We start from the raw sequence: 22,283 nt of genomic DNA, 5'->3' as shown, positions 1-22,283 counted from the left end.
GGGGGTTGTGCGGATCAGGGCAACTCGGGAGTAGGGGGGGTGGAGATGAGGTCCACTTAAAAAAACCCATCTTGCTGCAACAGTTAAGAACAGCATTTCACTATGGAAGACAAGACTATCATTGATATTTGTAGTGGGTTCTCCTTGGTGTTTTGTTCGTGTCAGTATTAAACTTTATTTATTTGGGTAATGCTTGGGCTCTCCCCGGGCTGCCTGTTGGCCTTGCCCCCACAAGGCAGTGCGCGGCGACACAAGATGGCGGCGCCCTGCGTGCGCGTGTGTCGGCAGTTGGTCGCGAGAAGCGGGACATCGGCGGCGGCTGCCGGGCGGCTGGAGAGAGGCAGCGGCAGCAACAACACCAAAGCGCCCCGGTGAGGTCCGGAGAGAGGGGGGGGAGAGAGAGAGAGAGAGAGAGGGGAGGGGGGGAGAGAGGGGGGGGAGAGAGGGGGGGGGGGGAGAGAGAGGGGGGGAGAGAGAGGGGTGGGGAGAGGGAGGGAGGGGGGGAGAGAGAGGGGGGGAAAGGGAGAGAGAAGGGCGAGAGGGGGGGGAAAGGGAGAGAGAAGGGGGGGGGGGGAAGGGAGAGAGAAGGGGGGAGGGAGAGAGGGGGGGAGGGAGAGAGAGGGGGGGAGGGAGAGGTAGGGGGGAGGGAGGGGGGAGAGAGGGAGGGGGGGGAGAGAGGGAAGAGAGGGGAGGGAAAGAGGGGGGGAGGGAAAGAGAGGGAGGTAGAGAGTGGGGAGGGAAAGGGGGGAGAGAGTGGGGAGGGAAAGGGGGGAGAGAGAGAGGAGATGGGGGGGAGAGAGAGGGGAGATGGGGGGGAGGGAGAGGGGAGATGGGGGGGAGGGGGTGAGAGAGAGAGGGTGTGTGGGGGGGGGGCTACTGTGTGCCGGTGTTAACGTGCGTTTTGCCTTTTGTGCCGTGATGGTTGAGCGGCCGAACCCCGTTGGGGTTTTAGAAACATACAAAATAGGTGCAGGAGGAGGCCATTTGCCCTTCGAGCCAGCGCCGCCATTCATTGTGATCCTGGCTGATCGTCCCCAATCAGTAACCTGTGCCTGCCTTCTCCCCATATCCCTTGATTCCACTAGCATCTAGAGCTCTATCTAACTCTCTTTTAAATTCATCCAGTGAATTGGCCTCCACTGCCTTCTGTGGCAGAGAATTCCACAAATTCACAACTCTCTGGATGAAAAAGTTTCTTCTCACCTCAGTTTTAAATGGCCTCCCCTTTATTCTTATTCTGTGGTCCCTGGTTCTGGACTGCCCCAAATATAGCACCAAACAGGCCCTTCCTCGGGAATGAAATGTAGTTATGACAAAACGAATCTTCCAAACTTCTTTTCTTCATTAATTGGTTTTATTAAAGTAGCACAAATCATAGAGTAATATATCAGTTTCCGTACTTTATCAACTGTTTCTGCTTCAAACAATATCTAGAATTCTTGCAGTTATTACCGTATGGTTCTTACAAATATAGTAAAGTCTGCTAGAGCACAATACTTCTCCGACCTTATTTCCAAAAACTCTCATAACTCCAAGGTCCTATTTAGCACAATTACCTCTGTCATATGTCCCGCCCCCAGTACCAGCTTAGTTGGGTCCCCTGCTAAGTGCGAAGAATTCGCTAAATTTTTCACCAACAAAGTTGAGAACATTAGAATGAACATTTCCCCTCCCACCCGTGACCTAGCTGTCTCACTAGTCTGTTCATCTAAATTGGACTGTTTCCAACCCGTCACTATCCTCCCTTGCAAAGCTTGTCTCCGCTATGAAACCTGCAACCTGCCCCCTTGATCCTGCCCCCACTGCCCTTCTGAAGGATGTCATTGCAATAGCCGGTCCCAGCATCCTCTCTATTATCAACAGTTCTCAGGCCACTGGCACTGTTCCAACCTGTTTCAACCACGCGGTGGTTCAGCCCTTACTGAAAAAACCTAACCTAGACCCCACCTTGCCTAGCAACTACCGACCCATTTCCAAACTGCCATTCCTGTCAAAAGTCCTTGAAAAGGCAATTCTAAACCAATTAGTGCCCTACCTGCACCAAAACACCATCCTGGAACGTTTCCAGTCAGGTTTCAGAGCCCACCACAGCACAGAGTCTGCCTTGTTGAAGGTACACAACGACCTGCTTCTCGCCATCGACACCGGCGACTGTGCAATCCTGGTCCTTCTCGGCCTCAGCGCAGCGTTCGATACAGTGGACCACACCATCCTTATTGACCGTCTCCGGTACGCGGTTGGCATTGATGGCACTGCCCTGAGCTGGTTCGCTTCGTACCTCAAAGATAGGAGTTTCGCCATCGCCATAATTGCCATAGGCAGTTATTCCTCTGCTCCAGCTAGCCTCCTGCGGAGTTCCACAAGGCTCCATCCTAGGCCCCATTCTCTTCTCTCTGTACATGCTCCCCCTTGGCCAAATCATTCAAAGGCACGGCATTTCTTTCCACTGCTATGCCGATGACACTCAGCTTTACCTCCCCCTGAAACCCAACAACCAGTCAAATTTAAACAGCCTCTTACACTGCCTTGAGGACATAAAATGTTGGATGGCACAGAACTTCCTCCAATTAAATGAGAGCAAGTCTGAGGTCATCCTAGTCGGCCCCCCCGACTCAGCCTGGACTCACCGTCCGGCGCAGCCTGGAACATGGCAACGACAACAGCCTGACCGCAGGAGAAGACGGCAGGAGAAGAGAAAAAGACATTCTGGCCTTCCATCACAGTGAGGAGGGGACTGGAGGAGACTCACTGTGATGGATGTTTCTTTTTGGGGGGTTTTGTGTTGGTTGGGGTTGTGTAATTTGCTTATTTTATTGCTCTTATTGTTGGACTGTGGGTGACGAAATTTCGTCCAAAAAACTTGTTTTTTGGATGACAAATAAAGATATCTTGAATCTTGAATCTCTTGAATCAAATCGATAACAGGCAGTCTTGGAAGCCTATCCTGCCTAGTCAAACCGCATGTCAAAAACCTCGGCATGATATTTGACTGCATTAAAATTTGATAAGCAAGTCAACGCTGTGGTAAAAGCCAGCTTCTTCCAACTTCGTACCATAGCTAAAATCAAACCTTTCCTCCAATTCAACGACACAGAAAAAATCATTCACGCTTTCATTTCCTCCCGCCTAGACTACTGCAACTCCCTATACACTGGGATCAGCCAATCTTCCCTGTCCCGCCTGCAACTGGTCCAAAACGCCGCAGCGAGACTCCTGACGGGTACCCGTAAAAGGGACCACATCACCCCGATTCTGGCCTCTCTCCACTGGCTCCCTGTACGGTACAGAATCAACTTCAAGCTCCTCCTATTCACGTATAAAGCCCTAAATGGACATTCCCCCCCCACATCAAAAATCTTCTAACCCACCTCTCTAACTCCAGGTCCCTCAGGTCGGCCGACTTGGGGCTACTCACTATCCCGCGGTCTAGGCTTAAGCTCAGGGGTGACCGCGCTTTTGCGGTTGCAGCTCCTAGACTGTGGAACAGCAACCCTCTCCCCATCAGAACTGCCCCCTCCATCGACTCCTTTAAGTCCAGGCTCAAAACCTATTTCTACTCCCTAACGTTTGAGGCTCATTGAGGAAACGCTGTGAACTGTTTGCGTGCTACTATATGTTTCTTTTTTTTCCTTAGTACCTAATCAGATGTACAGCACTTTGGTCAACGTGGGTTGTTTTTAAATGTGCTATATAAATAAAATTGACTTGACTTGAAGCGTATGGTACGAGCGCGTGTGGTAAAGAACTGTATGCTCACCATCCTCTGAGACTAAACTGACCCACAACCTCTGTCGACACACTAGCCTCCTCCCATCTGGACACTCCCAATTACGCATTAAGTCACACCCACAAGCAGGCAAAAAAGACATAAATTAGAAATATTAAAACATAGCCATAACACAATGACAATAACTGAATTAAGCATAAATGGCTCCTACAGATATGGTTCAACAGGCAGTGTACGCATGTTGTGGTATGTAGCTTGAGGTTTGCAGCTGTACTAGGTTTATTGGGATGAAGTTAAGCGGCCTGATGTGATTAAGCACTGTAATTATGTGGTGCCATTCTTAAGATTTTTGGTTGGGACTGAGGTGTTGCAAGTTTAATAGCAACTTTGGCTTCAAAGTCTGGCAGAATTCTGGCAAAAAAACTGCGGCAATTCAACGGCTGCTGGGACCGAATATAATGGAACATGTTTTTGGACAAAATTACATTACCCACAGACGGTGTACTGGCAGCCATAGTAAGTACTTGCTTTCAGTACACCGCTTGTTCGCCAGAAGGCGTTGCGTGGCAACAGTACGGGTCAGGGGTCGTGACCTCGCCAGCCGTGCAAGAGCCCTATTGTGGACGCAGCCCAGACCATTACACAACCTTTTATTTATATCTCACGCTACCTCGGTATTTACCACAAGCAGAGAGCAGTGTTGAATTACCATCTACCTCTTCGGTGGCCCCCGCCCCCCCCCCGGACTATCCTTGATCTGACTTTGAAGATAGACACAAAATGCTGGGGTAACTGAGCAGGACAGGCAGCATCTATGGAGAGAAGGAATGATGTTTCAGGTTTAGACCCTTCAGCCTAATCAGGGAAAAGGAAAACAAGAGATTAGAGACCATAATGTGGAGAGATAAAGGACAATGAATGAGAGATATGCAAAAAAGTAACGATGATAAAAAAACAGGCCATTGTTAGCTGTTTGTCGGGTGAAAACGAGAAGCTAGTGCGACTTGGGTGGGGGAGGGATAGAGAGAGGGAATGTCGGGGCTACCTGAAGTGAGAGAAATCAAATTCATACCATTGGGCTGTAAGCTGCCCAAGCGAAATATGAGATGCCGAGATACAGTAGATGAGTCAGGTAGGGGAACTGAGGACCAGAGGACATGGGTTCAAGATAAAGGGGAAAAGATTTAATAGGAATCCGAGGGGTAATTTTTTCACACAAAGGGTGGTGGGTGTATGGAACAAGCTGCCAGAGGAGGTAGTTGAGGCTAGGACTATTCAATCATTTAAGAAACAGGCAGGTACATGGATAGGACAGGTTTGGAGGGATATGGACCAAATGGGACTAGTGTCGCTGGGACATTGTTGGCCGGTGTGCGCAAGTTGGCGAAAAGGCCTGTTTCCACTGAGGTTGGAGGAGGTACAAGTTCTTACACACTTAACCATATAACCATATAACAATTACAGCACGGAAACAGGCCCGTTCGGCCCTACCAGTCCACGCCGACCACTTTCTCTGACCTAGTCTCATCTACCTGCTCTCAGACAATAACCCTCCAATCCCCTCCCATCCATATACCTATCCAATTTACTCTTGAATAATAAAATCGAGCCTGCCTCCACCACTTCCACCGGAAGATCATTCCACACAGCCACCACCCTCTGAGTAAAGAAGTTACCCCTCATGTTACCCCTAAACTTTTGTCCCTTAATTCTGAAGTTATGTCCCCTTGTTGGAATCTTTCCCACTCTCAAAGGGAAAAGCCTACCCACGTCAACTCTGTCCGTCCCTCTTAAAATTTTAAAAACCTCTTATCAAGTCCCCCCTCAACCTTCTACGCTCCAAAGAATAAAGACCCAATCTGTTCAACCTCTCTCTGTAGCTTAAGTGCTGAAACCCAGGCAACATTCTAGTAAATCTCCTCTGTACCCTCTCCATTTTGTCGACATCCTTCCTATAATTTGGCGACCCAAACTGCACACCATACTCCAGATTCGGCCTCACCAATGCCCTATACAATTTCAACATTACATCCCAACTTCTATATTCGATGCTCTGATTTATAAAGGCAAGCATACCAAACGCCATCTTCACCACCCTATCCACATGAGATTCCACCTTCAGGGAACAAAGCACAGTTATTCCCAGATCCCTCAGTTCCACTGCATTCCTCAATTCCCTACCATTTACCCTGTACGTCCTATTTTGATTTGTCCTACCAAAATGCAGCACCTCACACTTATCAGCATTAAACTCCATCTGCCATCTTTCAGCCCACCCTTCCAAAAGGCCCAAGTCTCTCTGTAGACTTTGAAAATCTACTTCATTATTAACTACACCACCTATCTTAGTATCATCTGCATACTTACTAATCCAATTTGCCACACCATCATCCAGATTATTAATGTAAATGACAAACAACAGTGGACCTAACACAGATCCTTGGGGTACTCCACTAGACACTGGCCTCCAACCTGACATACAGTTGTCAACCATTACCCTCTGGTATCTCCCATTCAGCCATTGTTGAATCCATCTTGCAACCTCACTATTAATACCCAACGATTTAACCTTCTTAATCAACCTTCTATGTGGAACCTTGTCAAATGCCTTACTGAAGTCCATATAGACAACATCCACAGCCTTGCCCTTATCAATTTCCCTGGTAACCTCTTCAAAAAATTCAAGAAGATTAGACAAACATGACCTTCCAGGCACAAATCCCTGTTGACTGTTTCTAATCAGGCCTTGTTTATCCATGTGATTATATATATTGTCCCTAAGTATCTTTTCCATTAATTTTCCCACCACAGACGTCAAACTAACAGGTCTGTAATTGCTAGGTTTACTTTTAGAACCTTTTTTAAACAAAGGCACAACATGCGCAATGCGCCAATCTTCCGGCACCATCCCCGTTTCTAATGACGTTTGAAATATTTCCGTCATTGCCCCTGCTATTTCTGCACTAACTTCCCTCAATGTCCTAGGGAATATCCTATCAGGACCTGGAGACTTATCCACTTTTTATTTTTCAAAAGTGTCCGCACCTCCTCTTCTTTGATCCTCATAATTTCCATCACTACTCTACTTGTTTCGCTTACCTCACATAATTCAATATCCTTCTCCTCGGTGAATACCGAAGAAAAGAAATTGTTTAATATCTCCCCCATTTCTTCCGATCTGACTTTGCTGGTTTAACCTTGCACTAACCGTTATTCCCTTATCATGTATCTATACACTGAAAACAGCTCGATTGTAATCATGTATTGCCTTTGCTGACTGGGTAGCGCACAGCCAAAGCTTTTCACTGTACCTCGGTACATGTGACAAACTAAACTAAAACAGTCACAAGGATTCTTGGAGCAGGGATTTCATGGTAACAAATCCAAAACTAATTTTACTAATTATTGCTTGACAGGTATTATTCCACGAGTCCTTTACTCTGCCAGTGTGTTGCAGTGAAGCAGACAGGTAATTTGCTTTTATTGTTTCCAGTAGTGTTGATAGGGGTCCTAATTGCTTGGACTGATCCATTAATTTCTGACCATGCCATCTCAGGCAGAATCTCATTAGACATTCACTCTCCTTTCTACTTTTAAGATTCTGCAGAAGAAATTGTCATTCCAAGAAAGAAAACTTGGTAAGTGTTTTCATTTATTGCATTATTTTAGGCTCGTAATTGTGATGAGAAGATAATTATCAAACAGAACAGTCCCTTCGGCCCTTAATGCCCATGTCAATCAAGATGCCAATATAAACAAATCTCTGCCTGCACATGGTCCATACTCCTCTATTACTTGCATATCCAATGTGACCTGATCTCATGGAGGTGCTGTCAAATCCCCTTGATCTGAGCCTGCTTCCTCTGAGGATCTAAAACGTCGCTTATCCATGTCCACCAGAGATGCTGCCTAACCCACCGAGTTCTTGTTTTGTTTGTAACTCAATATCTCCAGTTCCTTGTTTCTCCTCCTGGTTGATGTGGCTATTAGATTTGGTAGAGATGATTCCGAATTTCTCCCTTCATTGTTGACACCAAAATGTTGGTTTTGACATTTGTGTAGGGAGCAAATCTTGAACCACAACATGATGTGGTAAATTCTGGATGATTCCAGGAACATCTGTAATGACAATCAGTTTGACCTGATCACCTAAGATTGCATTACAAGAATAATGCACACTTGCATAACATTTTACCTCATTGAAATATTTTAAGTGGTTAGAATATGTTCAAGTGCATGGGGTCAAATGGAATAAACATTAAGCTAGTAAGAGACTTTGTGTAAGGTATTAATGCTCCAGTAATCATTCTGGTACAGTGATTTTGATGTCTACTATGCTGTTGAAGACATGAAATTGTTAATGTTAATTTAGTAGTTCATAACACCATTATTTTGTGTCTTGTAGGGACAAGCTAGCAGTCCTTCAAACTCTTGCAGCTACAGTGAACAGAGTGGGTATTTTTAATCTTTATTATCTGCAGGGGTATGGGAAGCTTTCCTGTGACGCCTATAAAATGTTCGTTTTTTTGCTTTTATGTCTCAGGACCCCACAGCCATACATTACAGGTTCCAAGATGACCCGTACCTTATACCCAGGACATCACCCGAGTTTGTAAGTCTTCCACCTTGACAGGCTGTTTCTACTACTTTGTATATTCCATTTGAGCCTTTTCTCTTGCATGCTTCAGTCACATAGTGGAATTTAACGGCAGAAGTCATTGTGAAAGGTAAATCTTGTGTCTTTTTCTCCCTCTGGTGCCAGTGTCAGGCTATCAGTATTTGTTTTTGGCCTTCTATCTCTTCTGGCTGAATTGGCTCTGATTTTGGGGTTGTAGCAATAAGCAAAGCTCAGTGTTTATCGCGGTTACACTGTGTACTTGACAGTGACTTTTTACCTGTGTATTGGTTGTTAAGATCAGAATCCGGAGTCAATGTTCCAGGTCCTGCTTCCACAGAATGGCTAGTTTGTACTCTTCCAGAACTCAAATGAATTGACATGAAACTTCAAATGAACTATTATCTGAAAATGATGCTTTGTGTCTGAGTTTTAATGGCTTGTCACTGGTTCATTTTCTCCCTCCTTCAAAAAATAACCATGCATTAAAAAATTTGATTCCCTCGAATGTTTTAAGATCTAATGGGTTTCAAATCATTTGTTTTAAGAAGTATGAAATTCAGCAGCTAGCTTAATCTCATCAGCACATTTCAATTTAGTGCTAAAATGTTAGCTTAAAAATTATGTTTATCTTCATTTTCTGTTTATGGTTTCTTGATTCACTATTCACCAACTTGTTAGTATCAAAGTACCAGAGACCGCTGTTGGGCCAATGAAATAGACTTGATTGTGGATTTAGTTAATGTGAACCATTGTTAATAAGTAAGTACCAGTTTTTTGTGGTATTTCTGTTGTATCCACAGAACAACAATTGATAAGAAGCAGCAAAGCAGGAAAGATATAGGTGGGCATTGGTGGAACAACATATTTGCAAATTATCTTGCATCACTTGTGACACAAAAATGCCGGAGCAGTCCTCTGTTGCAAACCTGTACAGAAGATCATGGGAGATCTTGGAGGAAAGCCAGCTGAATACTTTTATTACCAAAAAGAGTCTGGTTACTTTGGATGGACTGTTAATTATCTACCGCACCTCATCATTATAGCCCAAGCATATAAAGTGCAATTCTCTGAGGGACTCTCCCACCTTATTTCATCTCTGCAAAAGAGATACAAAGTGCTGGAGTAACTCAGCAGATCAGGCAGTCTTTTTGGAGAACATGGATAGGTGACGTTTTGGGTCGGGACCATTTTTTATGCGGTAGGGGATTCACACCCATTTCTCCCCTTTCCATTTGTGTGCCATTTTGCTCGCCACCAGGAAGGATAAGATCAAGCTAGAGAGATTGCAGAAAGGTTTTACAAGAATATTGCCTGGACTGGAGGACATAAGTCGTAAGGGGAGATTGGATAAGGTGGGTTTGTTTTCTTTGGAGCGACAGAGGCTAAGCAGTAATCTTATCGAGTTGTATAAAATTATGAGGGATGTGATAAGATAGGTAGTCATCGTTTCTTTTCCATTATAGGGAAACTTAAATAAATGTGAGGGGGGAAAGTTTTAAGAGATCGGAGAGGCAGGTTTTCATATAGAATGGCAACCATCATGAGTATATGGAACAAGTGGCCAGAGGAATGGTACAAGCAGGTACAATTGCAATGTTTAAAGAACATTCAGACAGCTACATGGATAGGAAAGGTTTAGTGGATCAAAGGCAGGCAAATGGGATTAGTGCAGATTGGTTGTCATGGATGAGTTGGGCCGAAAGGTCTGTTTCCATGCTGTTTAAGCCTGTGAAACCATAAGTGTTCTTGTCGTTCAGCACAGTGGATGCTCAAAAAAAGGTTCAAAGAAGTATGTGGAAAATGCATGGAAATGTCAGCTTGCTGAATGGTTTTCACGTGTCATCATACATGCCTGACTAGGAACTAAAAAACGTTTAATTATCATTTCATTAACCTCTGAAACCATTTCTTAGCCATAGAGTCATGCAGTATGGGAACAGGCCTTTTGGCCCAACTTGCCCATACAGACCAATGTGCTAGTCCAAATTCCCTGCATTTGGCCCATATCCTTCTGAACCTTTAAGTATCACTGAATATCCTCGTTCTTGGATGATGTTGACCAAGTTCCACAGCTCTCATTGTAAATAACATGCTCCCTCTTGTTCTTTCAGCGTCTCTACTCCCTATCACAGGAGTCTGGGTGTAATGCGGCCAAGTACATCATTAACACTTATCCCAAGTTTTTCCAGAAGGATTTTGCTGAACCGTCTATACCAGTAAGTTGAGTCCCTCCTTTGAAAAAAAATCTTCATGAAACGATCTACAGCCATTGTAAAACTAAAGATGTGAACATTAAGTTTTCTGATGGAAACAGTTTTAATTACACTACAGCATTGTAATACTAATGAGATAAGTTGAAGGGAATTTCAGTTTGTTTTAATTGTGGTTAGTTTTATTTAATTTCCTTTTGCTCAGTTCATAAGATCACAAGTGATAGGAGTAGAATTTGGCCATTTGACCCACAAATTCACAACTCTCTGGGTGAAAAAGTTTTTCCTCATCTCAGTTCTAAATGGCCTATCCCTTATTCTTAAACTGTGGCCCCTGGTTCTGGACTCCCCCAACATCGGGAACATGTTCCCTGCATCTAGCGTGTCCAATCCCTTAATAATTTTATATGTTTCTATGATTCCCTCTCATCCTTCTAAATTCCAGTGAATACAATAGACAATTGGCCCTTCGAGCCAACACCACCATTCAATGTGATCATGGCTCATCATTCTCAATCAGTACCCCGTTCCTGCCTTCTCCCCATACCCCCTGACTCCGCTATTCTTAAGAGCTCTACCTAGCTCTCTCTTGAATGCATTCATAGGCTTGGCCTCCACTGCCTTCTAAGGCAGTGAATTCCACAGATTTACAACTCTCTGACTGAAAAGGTCTGCTTCCTCATACGTCCAGTTCTCCATTCTTTCATCATATGACAGTCCTGCCATCCTGAGAATTAACCTCATGAACCTATGCTGCACTTCCTCACCACCCTCTGACTAAAAAAATGTCTCCATCTGCTTCCTAAAAGAACGTCCTTTAATTCTGAGGCTATGACCTCTATTCCCAGACTCTCCTACTAGTGGAAACATCGACTCTATCCAAGCCTTTCACTATTCTGTTTGTTTCAATGAGGTTCCCCCTTATTCCTCTCAACTCCAGCGAGTACAAACGCTCACCATAGGTTAACCAACTCATTCCTGGGATCATTCTTGCAAACCTCCTCTGGACCCTCTCCAGAGTCAGCACATCGTTTCTCAGAAATGGTGTCCAAATTTGTTTACAATATTCCAAATGCGGCCTTACCAGCACCTTATAGAGCCTCAGCATTACATCCCTGTCTTTGTATACAAGCCCTCTTGAAATAAATACTAGCATTGAGTTTGCTTACTTTACTACCGATTCAGCTTGCAAATTTTGGGAATCTTGCACCAACACTCCCAATTCCCTCTGCACCTCCGATTTCTGGATTCTCTCCCCATTTAGAAAATAATCTACGACTTTATTCCTACTACCAAAATGCATGACTCCACACTTTGCTACACTATACTCCATCTGTGACTTCTCTGCCCACTCTCCCAAGTCCTTCTGCAGTGTCCCTGCTTTCTCTACACTACCTGCCCTTCCACCCATTTTTTGAACCATCCGCAAACTTGGCCACAAAGCCTTCAATCCCGTCGTACAAATCATTAATATACAACATGAAGAGTAGCAGCCCCAGCACCGACCCCTGCGGAACTCTGCTAGTTACTGGCAGCCGACCAGGAAAAGCGCCCTTTATTGTCACTCTTTGTCTTCTGCCATCCAGCCAACCTGCTATCCATGCTAGTATCTGCCCTTTGATACCGTGGGCTCTCATCTTCCTTAGCAGCCTCATATGTGACACATTATCAAAGACTTTCTGAAGATCTAAGTAAACAACATCTACTGACTCTCCTTTGCCTGTCCTGCTATTTATTTACTTCAAAGAATTCCAGCAAACTTGTCAAGCAACACCTCCCTTTCACAAAGCCATGCTTATCGTGAACCTATTCACAAAGCCTATTTTATCATGAACCTCTAAGTAGTCCGTAACCTCATCCCTTATAATGCACTCTAAAATTTTAGCAACCACCGAAGTCAGACTAACCGGCCTATAGTTCCCACTTTTCTGCTTTGCTCCCTTGTGCAGCAGGGTATCTGGGACCTCTCCTTGACAGCCACGGTCACTTCATTCTCCCCATAGAATCTTCCTCTTTGGGATGAAAGCTGCACCATGATGCCGATTCATCCCAAGAATGAGTAAATCTCTTGCACTCCAACAGCCTTTCTTTAAATTTGCAGCAAACTGGTCGGCACAGTGGCGCAGCGGTAGAGTTGCTGCCTTAGAGCGCTAGAGACGCGTTTCGATTCTGACTACGGGTGCTGTCTGTATGGAGTTTGCACGTTCTCCCTGTGACAGTGTGGGTTTTCTCCGGGTGTTCCGGTTTCCATCCTCCCACTTTCCAAAGACGTGCAGGCTTGTAGGTTAATTGGCTTCTGCAAAAAAAATTGTTCGCTGGTGTGTAGCACAATTGATTGCTGGTCGGCGTGGACTCAATGGGCCGAAGGGCCTGATTCCATGCTGTATCTAAACTAAACTATACAAATCTTTTGTCTCTGGTCTCCGAGCTCTCATCTGTCACCAGCTGACTTATCAATCCCACCACAGATGCTACCAGAGTTCCTCCAGTACTTTGTGTTTTTCTCATTATTCCAGCATCTACAGTTTCTTGTCTCTTTTTGGCATGGGTAATGTTTTTCTTGCCACTTTCAGAGCATCTTGATGAATTTTATGGCCAAAGGAATTTTCTAAAATATAATCTTTGTTATGATGTAGGGCCATTCTTAGTCTTAGTGTGACCAAAAATGTGGAAAATTGTGGAATACATCTCTTCTAATTCTGAAAGCATTACAGGTATATTGTTTTGTACTTTACTTTCCATGGGTAAGAGGTCAAATATGACTGGTCACGTGTGGGGCCATGTGAGTTCACACACACGACCAGTCATATTTGACCTCTTACCCTAAACAAACATTGTCAGCATAACATATAAAAATTTCACTTGATAAACTTCGACATATACAAGTCATATATACAGTACGAAACAATATACCTGTAATGCTTTCAGAATTAGAAGAGATGTATTCCACAATTTTTCACTTTTCTGGTCACACACGTGACTAAGAATGCCCCTGCAGCAAATGCACCACCCTGCTCATACACAGCAAAAACCAGCAAAATGTTTTATTTTATAGTGTTTAATGCCACAACAGTTGGAGCCCCTGTTAGATGAAGTGACGGAGGAAGCCCTAAAAGAATGCATTCAGCTCAGGAGAGTGAAGGATTCTGTTGATCTGTATGACCAACTAGTGCAAGCAGGTAATCTTTAGTTTCCATCCCTCACAGTATATCCCAAACAAATGTGCGCCGATCTGGTAATAAGGCCAAATGTAGGTAAATGATACAAAATTAGATGAGGCATCTTGGTCGGCAGTCAACGGGCTTCCATGCGGTATGGCTCTAAAAGTAGGGAAGCATCAAGATGTTGCAACTACAGAACATTAGAACATAGGGTACTAGTACACAAGAGAACACAGGGTGGTGGATCTGTGGAATTCTTGGCCACAGAAGGCTGTGGAGCCAAAGTCTGGATATATTTAAGGCAGAGATAGATAGATTCTTGATTAGTACGGATGTCAGAGGTAATGAGGAGAATGGAGTTAGGAGAGAGAGAGATAGATAAGTTTCCTGGCAAAACTGTTTTGGAGATGTTCGAATGCCTGTTAGTAATCACAGATCTTATTTGTACTTTATCTAACAGGGACTCCCGTGTCTCTTGAAACCACAAACACCTTGTTGGATCTGCTCTGTGTTTACGGAAATCAGGAGCCACCAAGAGAAAATCAGCTTGAGGCAGGAGCAGCTGAAGAGCAGGTATGAAGAGATCTCCTTGGGCAATCTCTAAGGATCGAGGATGACATATTCCGTGCTTGCTCAGGTGGCTGCTGAGATCAATGTTGGAGTCTCTGATTCTGCCACAGATGAGGCAGGGGTGCCTGATAGGATGGGTGGCTGGGTCCATTGTTTGAGAGATGCATCACTCCTCCTGCGAAGCTTCCCTCATACTAATGGGCTCAAGGTTACTGGATGCCAATCCAGAATGCTCCTCTTCCATTTGGAGTGAAAGTGTCGGGGATTCCCACAAATCCCCAGAAGAAAATTCTCCAACTCCTTAAAAAAAATGCTTACCATTCCCACAAATCTGTGGGAATGGTGAGCATTTGTTTTAAGGAGTTGGAGAATTTTCTTGAATTTTCTCTGCCCTCCTGATAACTTCTTAGAGTTGGAGCGCAGAGTAAGGTTCTCATTTCAGGACTCTAGTGTTGGGCATGTAAATGATACAGTGTTTCCCAATAGAGATGGTCGAGTGTAATTAGAGGGGTGACACAGAGAAGCGGCAGAGTTGCTGCCTTACAGCGCCAGAGATCTCTGCCTCACCTGAAAGGATTGTTTGGGTCCCTGGATGGAGTTGAGGGAGGAGGTATAAGGACAGGTATTGCATTTCTTGTGGTTGCTGTGGTAAGTTCATGGGGATGGGGTGGTTTGGGTTGGAAGGGATGAGCGAACCAGGGAATTTTGGAGGGAATGGTCCCTACGGAAAGCAGAAAGGGGTGGAGATGTGACTAGTGGTGGGATCCCATTGGAGATCATAGAGTGATACAGTGTGGAAACAGTTCCTTCGGCCCAACTTACCCACACCGGCCAACAATGTCCCAACGACACTAGTCCCACCTGCCTGCGCTTAGTCCATATCCCTCCAAATCTGTCCTATCCATGTACCTGTCTGACTGTTTCTTAGACGATGGGATAGTCCCAACCTCAACTACCTCCTCTGGCAGCTTGTTCCTTACCTCCAACATCCTTTGTGTGAAATGTCAGAAGACGATTATTGAATGCGATGGCTGATGGGGTGAATGGTGAGGAATAGCGGTCATTGCTTTATTTTTCCAAACTGTAGTTGAGCTTCTTATCAAGAAATCATGTGTTGATTCTCTCGTAGAACGAGGTGAGTGAAGACCCACAGAGGAGACGAAGGGGGCGAATACGCAAAGCTTCGGATTTGCTGACTGTCACCTGGAGGTAAACAGCTAATGTGTTTGGACACCAGGCAGTTTCCACCTGACCAACATTTGGGTGGCATCACAGTGTACAGGTGGCTATTTCAGGTAGAAACAAAGAACTGCAGATGCTGGTTTATGCCAAAGATAGACGCAGAGTGGTCAGCAGGTCAGACAGCATCTCTAGAGAAAAAGGATGGGGGGGTGTTTCGAGTCTGGACCCTTCTTCAATCTGAAGATTGGTTATTTTAGTTCACTTTAAGTCGCTTGACTGCACTATTGTGAAACCATACAGAATGGAAACAGGCCCTTCGGCCCACCGAGTCCACACTGACCATTAATCACCCATTCACCCCAGTTCTATGTTATCCCACTTTCTCACCATTTCCTTCACATTAGAAGCAATTTGCAGAAGCCAATTAGTCCACAACCCCACACAGTCAAAGGGAGAAGTCCACACAGACAGCACCCAAGGCCAGGATCGAACCTGGGCCTCTGGAGCTGTGAGGCAGCTGCTCTACCAGCTGTGCCACAATTTTAGTTCAATTCAAGATTAGGGAATACAATTTGTGAGTGATGGATGATGTGAGTGCTGAGTCCAAGTATTTATTTTCAGCCACTGAAGTGTATATCTCTATTTAATGATGACCAGCTCATTGCACAAATAGTTGGGAACTAGGCTTGTGGGTTCTGACATTTTTTAATGGACCTCCAAACTCTAAAAGTCACTATCAGCTTTCGTCACTGAATGTTGATGAACTTGCTATTAGTATTGTACAATTGCAAATAGTCATAAAATGTACCAATTGAGAAGCAATTCGTTCTTATTTTTCTGGTTGTCCACGCATGTTATGTTGCGACGTTAAAAGGTGCACGTCTTTGAGGAATACTTCTAACTAATGCTTGGTACTTTCCCTTTAATTAGCATAAATAATAATGCAGAGAGGATATTCAATCTGATGCCCGAAAGGAATGAACATACTTACTGTACAATGATTCGAGGAATGGTTAAGGTATTGCTCATGATTTGATGCTATAAATTTATTTTGTGTTGCGAATTTCATTTATAATGAGTTAATTTTCCCTTTCTCTTTGCACAGTATGCTGCTTATGCAAAGGCCGTCAACATGTACACTGATCTGTTAAACAACCGAATGAGAGGTGAATATTGTACAAAAGTGTTTTTGCTGCATAGACCTTTGCCAAAGTTTGAATAGATGTGGATGCATACTATATTGATTGGAGAGGAGCTGATTGCCTCTGTGATAATTCAGCTCTAGGCCCGATCTATATTTTGATTTCTATTATCTTGATCTCTTGCCAAACCAAGATCACGCTCTTGAATACCACTGCCTGTTAGAGCTACAGATTTGGAGCCAATGATGATTACACACTGCAAACTTTCTGGTCATTCTGACCTAGAATTTGCAGGGGAAGGAAAGATTTGGATGCAAAATGACTTTGGTTTGCTGGACATCTGTTTTTTCTCACGATGTACCCACTTTAAAACTTTTTTCCCCCCATGTTTTGCTAAAGACAAGCTAAGCGTATACACTCTCAAAAAATGCTAGATGCTACTGATGTGATTGATATTGTTCTTATCTTCCCTTTTCTTGTCACCCACTATCCTTTCATAGTCACGTTAGTTTCATAGCAATGTGACTTTGCTTACACATATCTGAAAGAGATTGACACTCTTTCTAACTTGGGCCAGGCAGATTGGTGGAAAATAGTTGCATAGCATTATTCTGAGAGATTTCAGGAGGAAAAATATACTTTAAAAATGTTTTGTTTGCATTGTTTCATGTCGCAGTCAGCCTCACTTTTACACCATTGGTAATCTTTTTGTGAATTTATAATGGATGTTGGGAGGGTGAAGTTCTGTTAGTTATGAATCATAAAACAGTGCAGCACATGAACAGGTCCTTTGGCCTACAATGTCTGTGCCAAAGATGATGCCAGAAGCATCTTTATCTACCTGCACATAATGCAAGTTGCTCCATTCCTGCATAACCATATGCATATCCAAAAGTTTCCAAAATGCCACAATCATTTCTGCCTCTGGCAGTACGTTCCAGGAACGACCCGCCCTCTGTTTAAAAAAAACATTTCCTTTAAACTTGCCTCTTTCACATTAAAGCTAAGTCCTCCAGTATTAGATTTTTTTCCCATCCCGGGAAAGGGTTCTGACCGTCACCCCTTTCTGTGCCTTCAATGTGTACTCGTTTGGTGATTAAAATTCAAGATTACATCAGTTAACTTGTTAAGATGCCTCCTGCAACTGGGACCAGGAGCAGCCTGACAGCATTTAAAATTCCACCATTTGCAATATTACAGAAGCAGAGGCTTTACATGGCACAACGTAGACAAAATAATTTACTTTCACCTTGCAGTACTAAGTTGTCGGCAAATAATACATGTTCTGATGCCTATTGTTATTGACTGAATGGGCCAATTTGTAGCCTATACAATTGATTTAGATGTTTCCATTTTTTATAATGCACATGGCGGGAGTGTTTCGCGGGAGGCCGCACACGTGGCAGGAGTGTCCCAGGGAGCCCGCTATATAACCGCGGCGCCGAGGACCGGAACGCGCCCTGGCGGGCCCGACTCGCCCTACAGGCCTCCCAGGGGACTGTGGAGAAGCCCGGGGGTGAGACCTGTCTGGGTTGAAGGAGCCTCAGTGGAGGCGGAGATGGGAGCCTTGGCAGCGGCAGCGGGAGATTCGACGGCAACGGGAACCTCGGGGGTGGTGGGGCCTCGGCGGCATCGAGAATCTCAGTGGTGGTGGAAAGTGAGGGGGGGGGGGCGAGGAAGACAATGGAGGACACGGTGTGGGGAGGACAGCCAAGAAGAACAATGGGGACCGTTGTGAGGGACGGTGGGAGAACAAAGGGGGACCCGGCGTGGGGGTGGGGGGACACTCTAGTTTAGATTCCACTGCCCAGGGGATAAGTCTGTTCGTTCCGGTGAAGGCGCTGAGCCCACGGCAGCCAGATAACAGTCGCTTGTCTTTTCTTTCCACTTTTAATTTCAAGTTTTTGCATACATTGTTGTGTTGTCACTGTTGGCCGACCAATTTCCCTCCAGGGATGAATAAAGTTTTATTGTATCATGAACCACAGAACTCGCTGCTTAAATGAGATGATAAATTTTCTCTACTACAATTAACTCATTTGGTCTTTAACTTATTTTTACTAGCGGACGTTCATGCCTTTAATGCACTAATCTCGGCCGTCCCAGAGCTTAAGGAAGCATATAATGAGAAAATTGATTTTATTCTGGTGAGTAGAAACAGAGCACACCCTCTTGCCCCTCACCTTTTGAGTATGTTGTGTATTTCCAGTGTTTGTTGCCTTTGGCTGAATGTGATTGTGCGGTGGTACAGCACCACTCCAGCAATCCAAGCTCGATCCTAGCCTTGGGTGATGAAGTTTACATGTTTCCCCTGTGACCATGTGTGTTTTCCCCCAGATAGTGCTACCTTCTCCCACATTCCCAAATAAATGCTAAATAAGGTAAATTGACAACTGTAAATTTCCCCAAGTATAGGTGGTTGACAGGGGAATCAGATGGGAGTTGATGGTTATGTGCCCTTCCCAGATCTCCCACTGTCTTCGTGTCTCCACCTATACTTCCTTGGTCCCGCCCCCCTGACATCAGTCTGAAGAAGGGTCTCGACCCGAAACGTCACCCATTCCTCCCGAGTTGCTGCCTGACCTGCTGAGTTACTCCAGCATTTTGTGAATAAATACCTTCGTCATGTGAAACAAAGTAGCTTAGAAGGAACTGGGACTGGTGGGATTGCTAAGAGGTGGCAAAGGCACAATGGGCCAAATGGCTTACTCCAAATGTCGTAAGAAAATAGTGTCCTGTGTATCCAGATTGGTTGGGATAATTTGGAGTGTGCTACTGTTTCGGACTTGTTTTAACTCGAGAATGCCTCTTGTTTCATTTCCCACAATAAAGAGGTAGCCTTAAAAATAAGGAACAATTAAACACTCTTGATTCCATAGGCCACGTAGCAATAAGTCATAAGCTATTGGCCACGTTCACAGAGAAAGGTAGGTCGGCAGCCAAAAGAGAATACTTGTGAAGACCCAAGCTACACACTTGTCAAGTAATTACCTTCCTAATCCACCCAGTAAATTGAAATACTGATCCATAGAACGGCATAGCCAAGGACAGACCCTTCAGTTCACAATGTCTGGTCCGAACATGATTCTAAGTTAAACTAATCTCATCTGCCTGCACGTGATCTATCACCCTCCTCTCCCTGCACATCTACGTGCCTATCTCAAAGTGTCTTAAATGTTAGTATATAGTTGTTGCTTCCAGTACTACCCTAACCTGCCACCCTCTGTGTGTGTAAAAAAAAACTTGCCCCGCACATCTTCTTTAATACTTTCCCCTCTGTCCTTAAAGCTATGCTTGCTAATGATGATAGGTGGTCATGCTTAATGTTGCAATCTATTATTTGCCCAGTGGTTTGGGCTTCTTAGACAGTTCTCTATTTTAGGCAAGAGAACATTTTGAATGTTATGAGGCATCCAATGAATTGGGTAAATTACTGTGTACGCCATATGTTGGAAGATTTTTCTGCCCGTGCTTTGCAACGCAAGGTGCTCGTGTCCAAGTAATGATCAATCATTATCTTTTATGCGTCACACACTTGTCTTGAGTTCCTGTTGTTAGAATCATAACATAACATAACAACACTTTATTGTCATTCGGTATAAATACCGAACGAAATTTCAGCAGTCACAAGACACAGCAAAAAAGAAAAGAACACAGGACACCCGACCCCAACACAAACATCCATCACAGTGACTCCAAACACCCCCTCACTGTGATGGAGGCAACAAAACTTCCCCTTTCTTCCCCCCGCACCCACGGACAGGCAGCTCGACCCCTACCGAGGCAAACGACACGCACAGCCCCCGCAAGGGGATGGAAGGTCCCGCGGCCGAGCCGCCCCGGGCACCGAAACGTCCCGCGGCCGCACCGGGCGATGTTAAGTTCAGCGGCCGAGCCGCACCGGGCACTGAAACGTCCCGCGGCCGCGCTGGCGATGTTAAGTCCAGTGGCCAAGCCGCGCCGGGCACTGAAACGTCCCGCGGCCGAGCCACACCAGGCACTGAAACGTCCCGCGGCCGAGCCGCACCGGGCACTGAAACGTCCCGTGGCCGAGCCGTGCTGGCGATGTTAAGTCCAGCGGCCAAGCCGCGCCGGGCACTGAAACGTCCCGCGACCGCACCGGACGATGTTAAGTCCCGCAGCCGAGCCGCGCCGGGCGATGGAAGGCCCCGCGGGCGAGCTGCCCCCCGGGGAAGAGACCTAATAAAAGAAAGGTTCCCCCCCGCCCCACCCCACACCCCCACCACACATACACAGCCAAAAACAGAAACAAAAACCATCCCAACACTGACACAAACAAAAAAAAAAGAAAAAAAGACAACAGACTGCCAGAGAGCCGCAGCCGTTAGGTTTAATGCAGGTTTAATGTGAGAGGTGCAAAGTTCAAAGGAGATGTGCGGCCATGTTTTTTTACACTGAGTGTGGCGAGTGCCTGGAACTGGGGAGTGGTGATTGAGCCAGGTACCATGGTAGCATGTAATAGACTTTTCGATACGCATTTGGATATGCAAGCAATGGAGGGATATGGATTATGTGCAGGCAGATAATAGTTAGTCTTGGCACAGACCTTGTGGGCCGAATGGCCTGTTCTGGTGCTGCTCTGTTCTATGTTCACACCGCATGAAAGCAGGCCAATAGGGCCATTGTGCAAATGCTAATATAGGAATTTTTCTGGCCCCGACTTGTGTATCAACTTTTGATTCTGGCCTTTTGTGCCTTTAGTGACCTCTTCTTTGCCCTTTGTTAATACAGGAGCTGCTGAAACAAATGGCAGAACAGAAAGTACAGCCAAACCTGTTAACGTTAAATTCTGCATTGAAGAGCCTCCGAAGGTGCGGTTCATTTGCCAAAGGCCTTTCCCTGCAGATAATTAATGAAATGAAGATCCTAAATATTGGTACGTGAACAGACCTTGTCCTTCATTAGACTTTTAACCCTCATCATCTACAAATTTTGTTTTATTTTTACTGCTGTTGCTATAATGGTTGTACAAAGCATGCCTACTGTAAACATGGGGCAGCTTGGACACATCTCACTTTTCTTTCATGGCAAAGTCAACATTCTGCAAGGCTCTAATTAATAGCCCAAAATCCAGCAACACATTTGTTCTTGACCAACTATAGTAGGGCAGAAAAATGTTGGCCTTCTCAGTAAATATGTGGTATTCATCTAAAAAACACAAAGTATTCGATTAGCTCAGTGGGCAGGGCAGTATCTCTGGAAGACTGAGACATGGGCGAAAATTCGGATCGGGACATTGTGGGGAGGGTGGGTACAACCTGGCGAGTGATAAGTGGATACTGTTGAAGGGGTGGGCAAAGGCAATGGATGAATGGGAGACGCAAGGATGTAAGTTAAGGAGAGAGGAGAAATAAAATGTGAGGCCATTGGAAAGCAAGGCCAGTGGAAGGGGGGGGGGGAGGGAGTAGTGGGAGAAATTAATGTGCATCAGTGGGGAAGAGGGGCGAAAATGTGGTATTCATCTGCCTTTAGAAAGATTGCACTCTAGGAATGGGATACAGTCTGCATTGTCCAGGGCCTCATGCTCAATCTTTGTCTGAATTTAGTGAGGGGCAGTGGTGGCAGGTTGGTAAAGAACCTGAGGATGTTGAGTGCTCTTGTTTTAAACTGAATCTCTCAAGCGCTTCAGTGAATGAGTCGCCGATGGCTTGG

General features: G+C 45.1%; 1 protein-coding gene across 1 annotated transcript in view; it reads left to right on the top strand.

Annotated features, from left to right (window-relative positions):
- The first annotated feature begins 234 nt into the window (after positions 1 to 234).
- The window catches only part of ptcd3 (pentatricopeptide repeat domain 3), a 45,998-nt gene continuing 23,949 nt past the window's right edge, over positions 235 to 22,283 (top strand). Inside the window, exons 1-13 of the mRNA XM_078411713.1 lie at positions 235 to 371; positions 7,144 to 7,196; positions 7,326 to 7,365; positions 8,133 to 8,178; positions 8,271 to 8,339; positions 10,457 to 10,561; positions 13,611 to 13,734; positions 14,177 to 14,289; positions 15,416 to 15,495; positions 16,399 to 16,486; positions 16,574 to 16,634; positions 18,675 to 18,757; positions 21,363 to 21,507. Coding sequence (XP_078267839.1) covers positions 256 to 371; positions 7,144 to 7,196; positions 7,326 to 7,365; positions 8,133 to 8,178; positions 8,271 to 8,339; positions 10,457 to 10,561; positions 13,611 to 13,734; positions 14,177 to 14,289; positions 15,416 to 15,495; positions 16,399 to 16,486; positions 16,574 to 16,634; positions 18,675 to 18,757; positions 21,363 to 21,507 — 1,123 coding nt within the window. The 5' untranslated portion in view covers positions 235 to 255. The remainder of the gene's footprint in view (positions 372 to 7,143; positions 7,197 to 7,325; positions 7,366 to 8,132; positions 8,179 to 8,270; positions 8,340 to 10,456; positions 10,562 to 13,610; positions 13,735 to 14,176; positions 14,290 to 15,415; positions 15,496 to 16,398; positions 16,487 to 16,573; positions 16,635 to 18,674; positions 18,758 to 21,362; positions 21,508 to 22,283) is intronic.

This window comes from Rhinoraja longicauda, chromosome 1, assembly GCF_053455715.1.
Source record: "Rhinoraja longicauda isolate Sanriku21f chromosome 1, sRhiLon1.1, whole genome shotgun sequence".
NCBI classification, from domain to species: Eukaryota; Metazoa; Chordata; class Chondrichthyes; order Rajiformes; family Arhynchobatidae; genus Rhinoraja; species Rhinoraja longicauda.
Note: the sequence above shows the minus strand (reverse complement) of the source record. Positions and strands in the feature narration are given on the sequence as shown.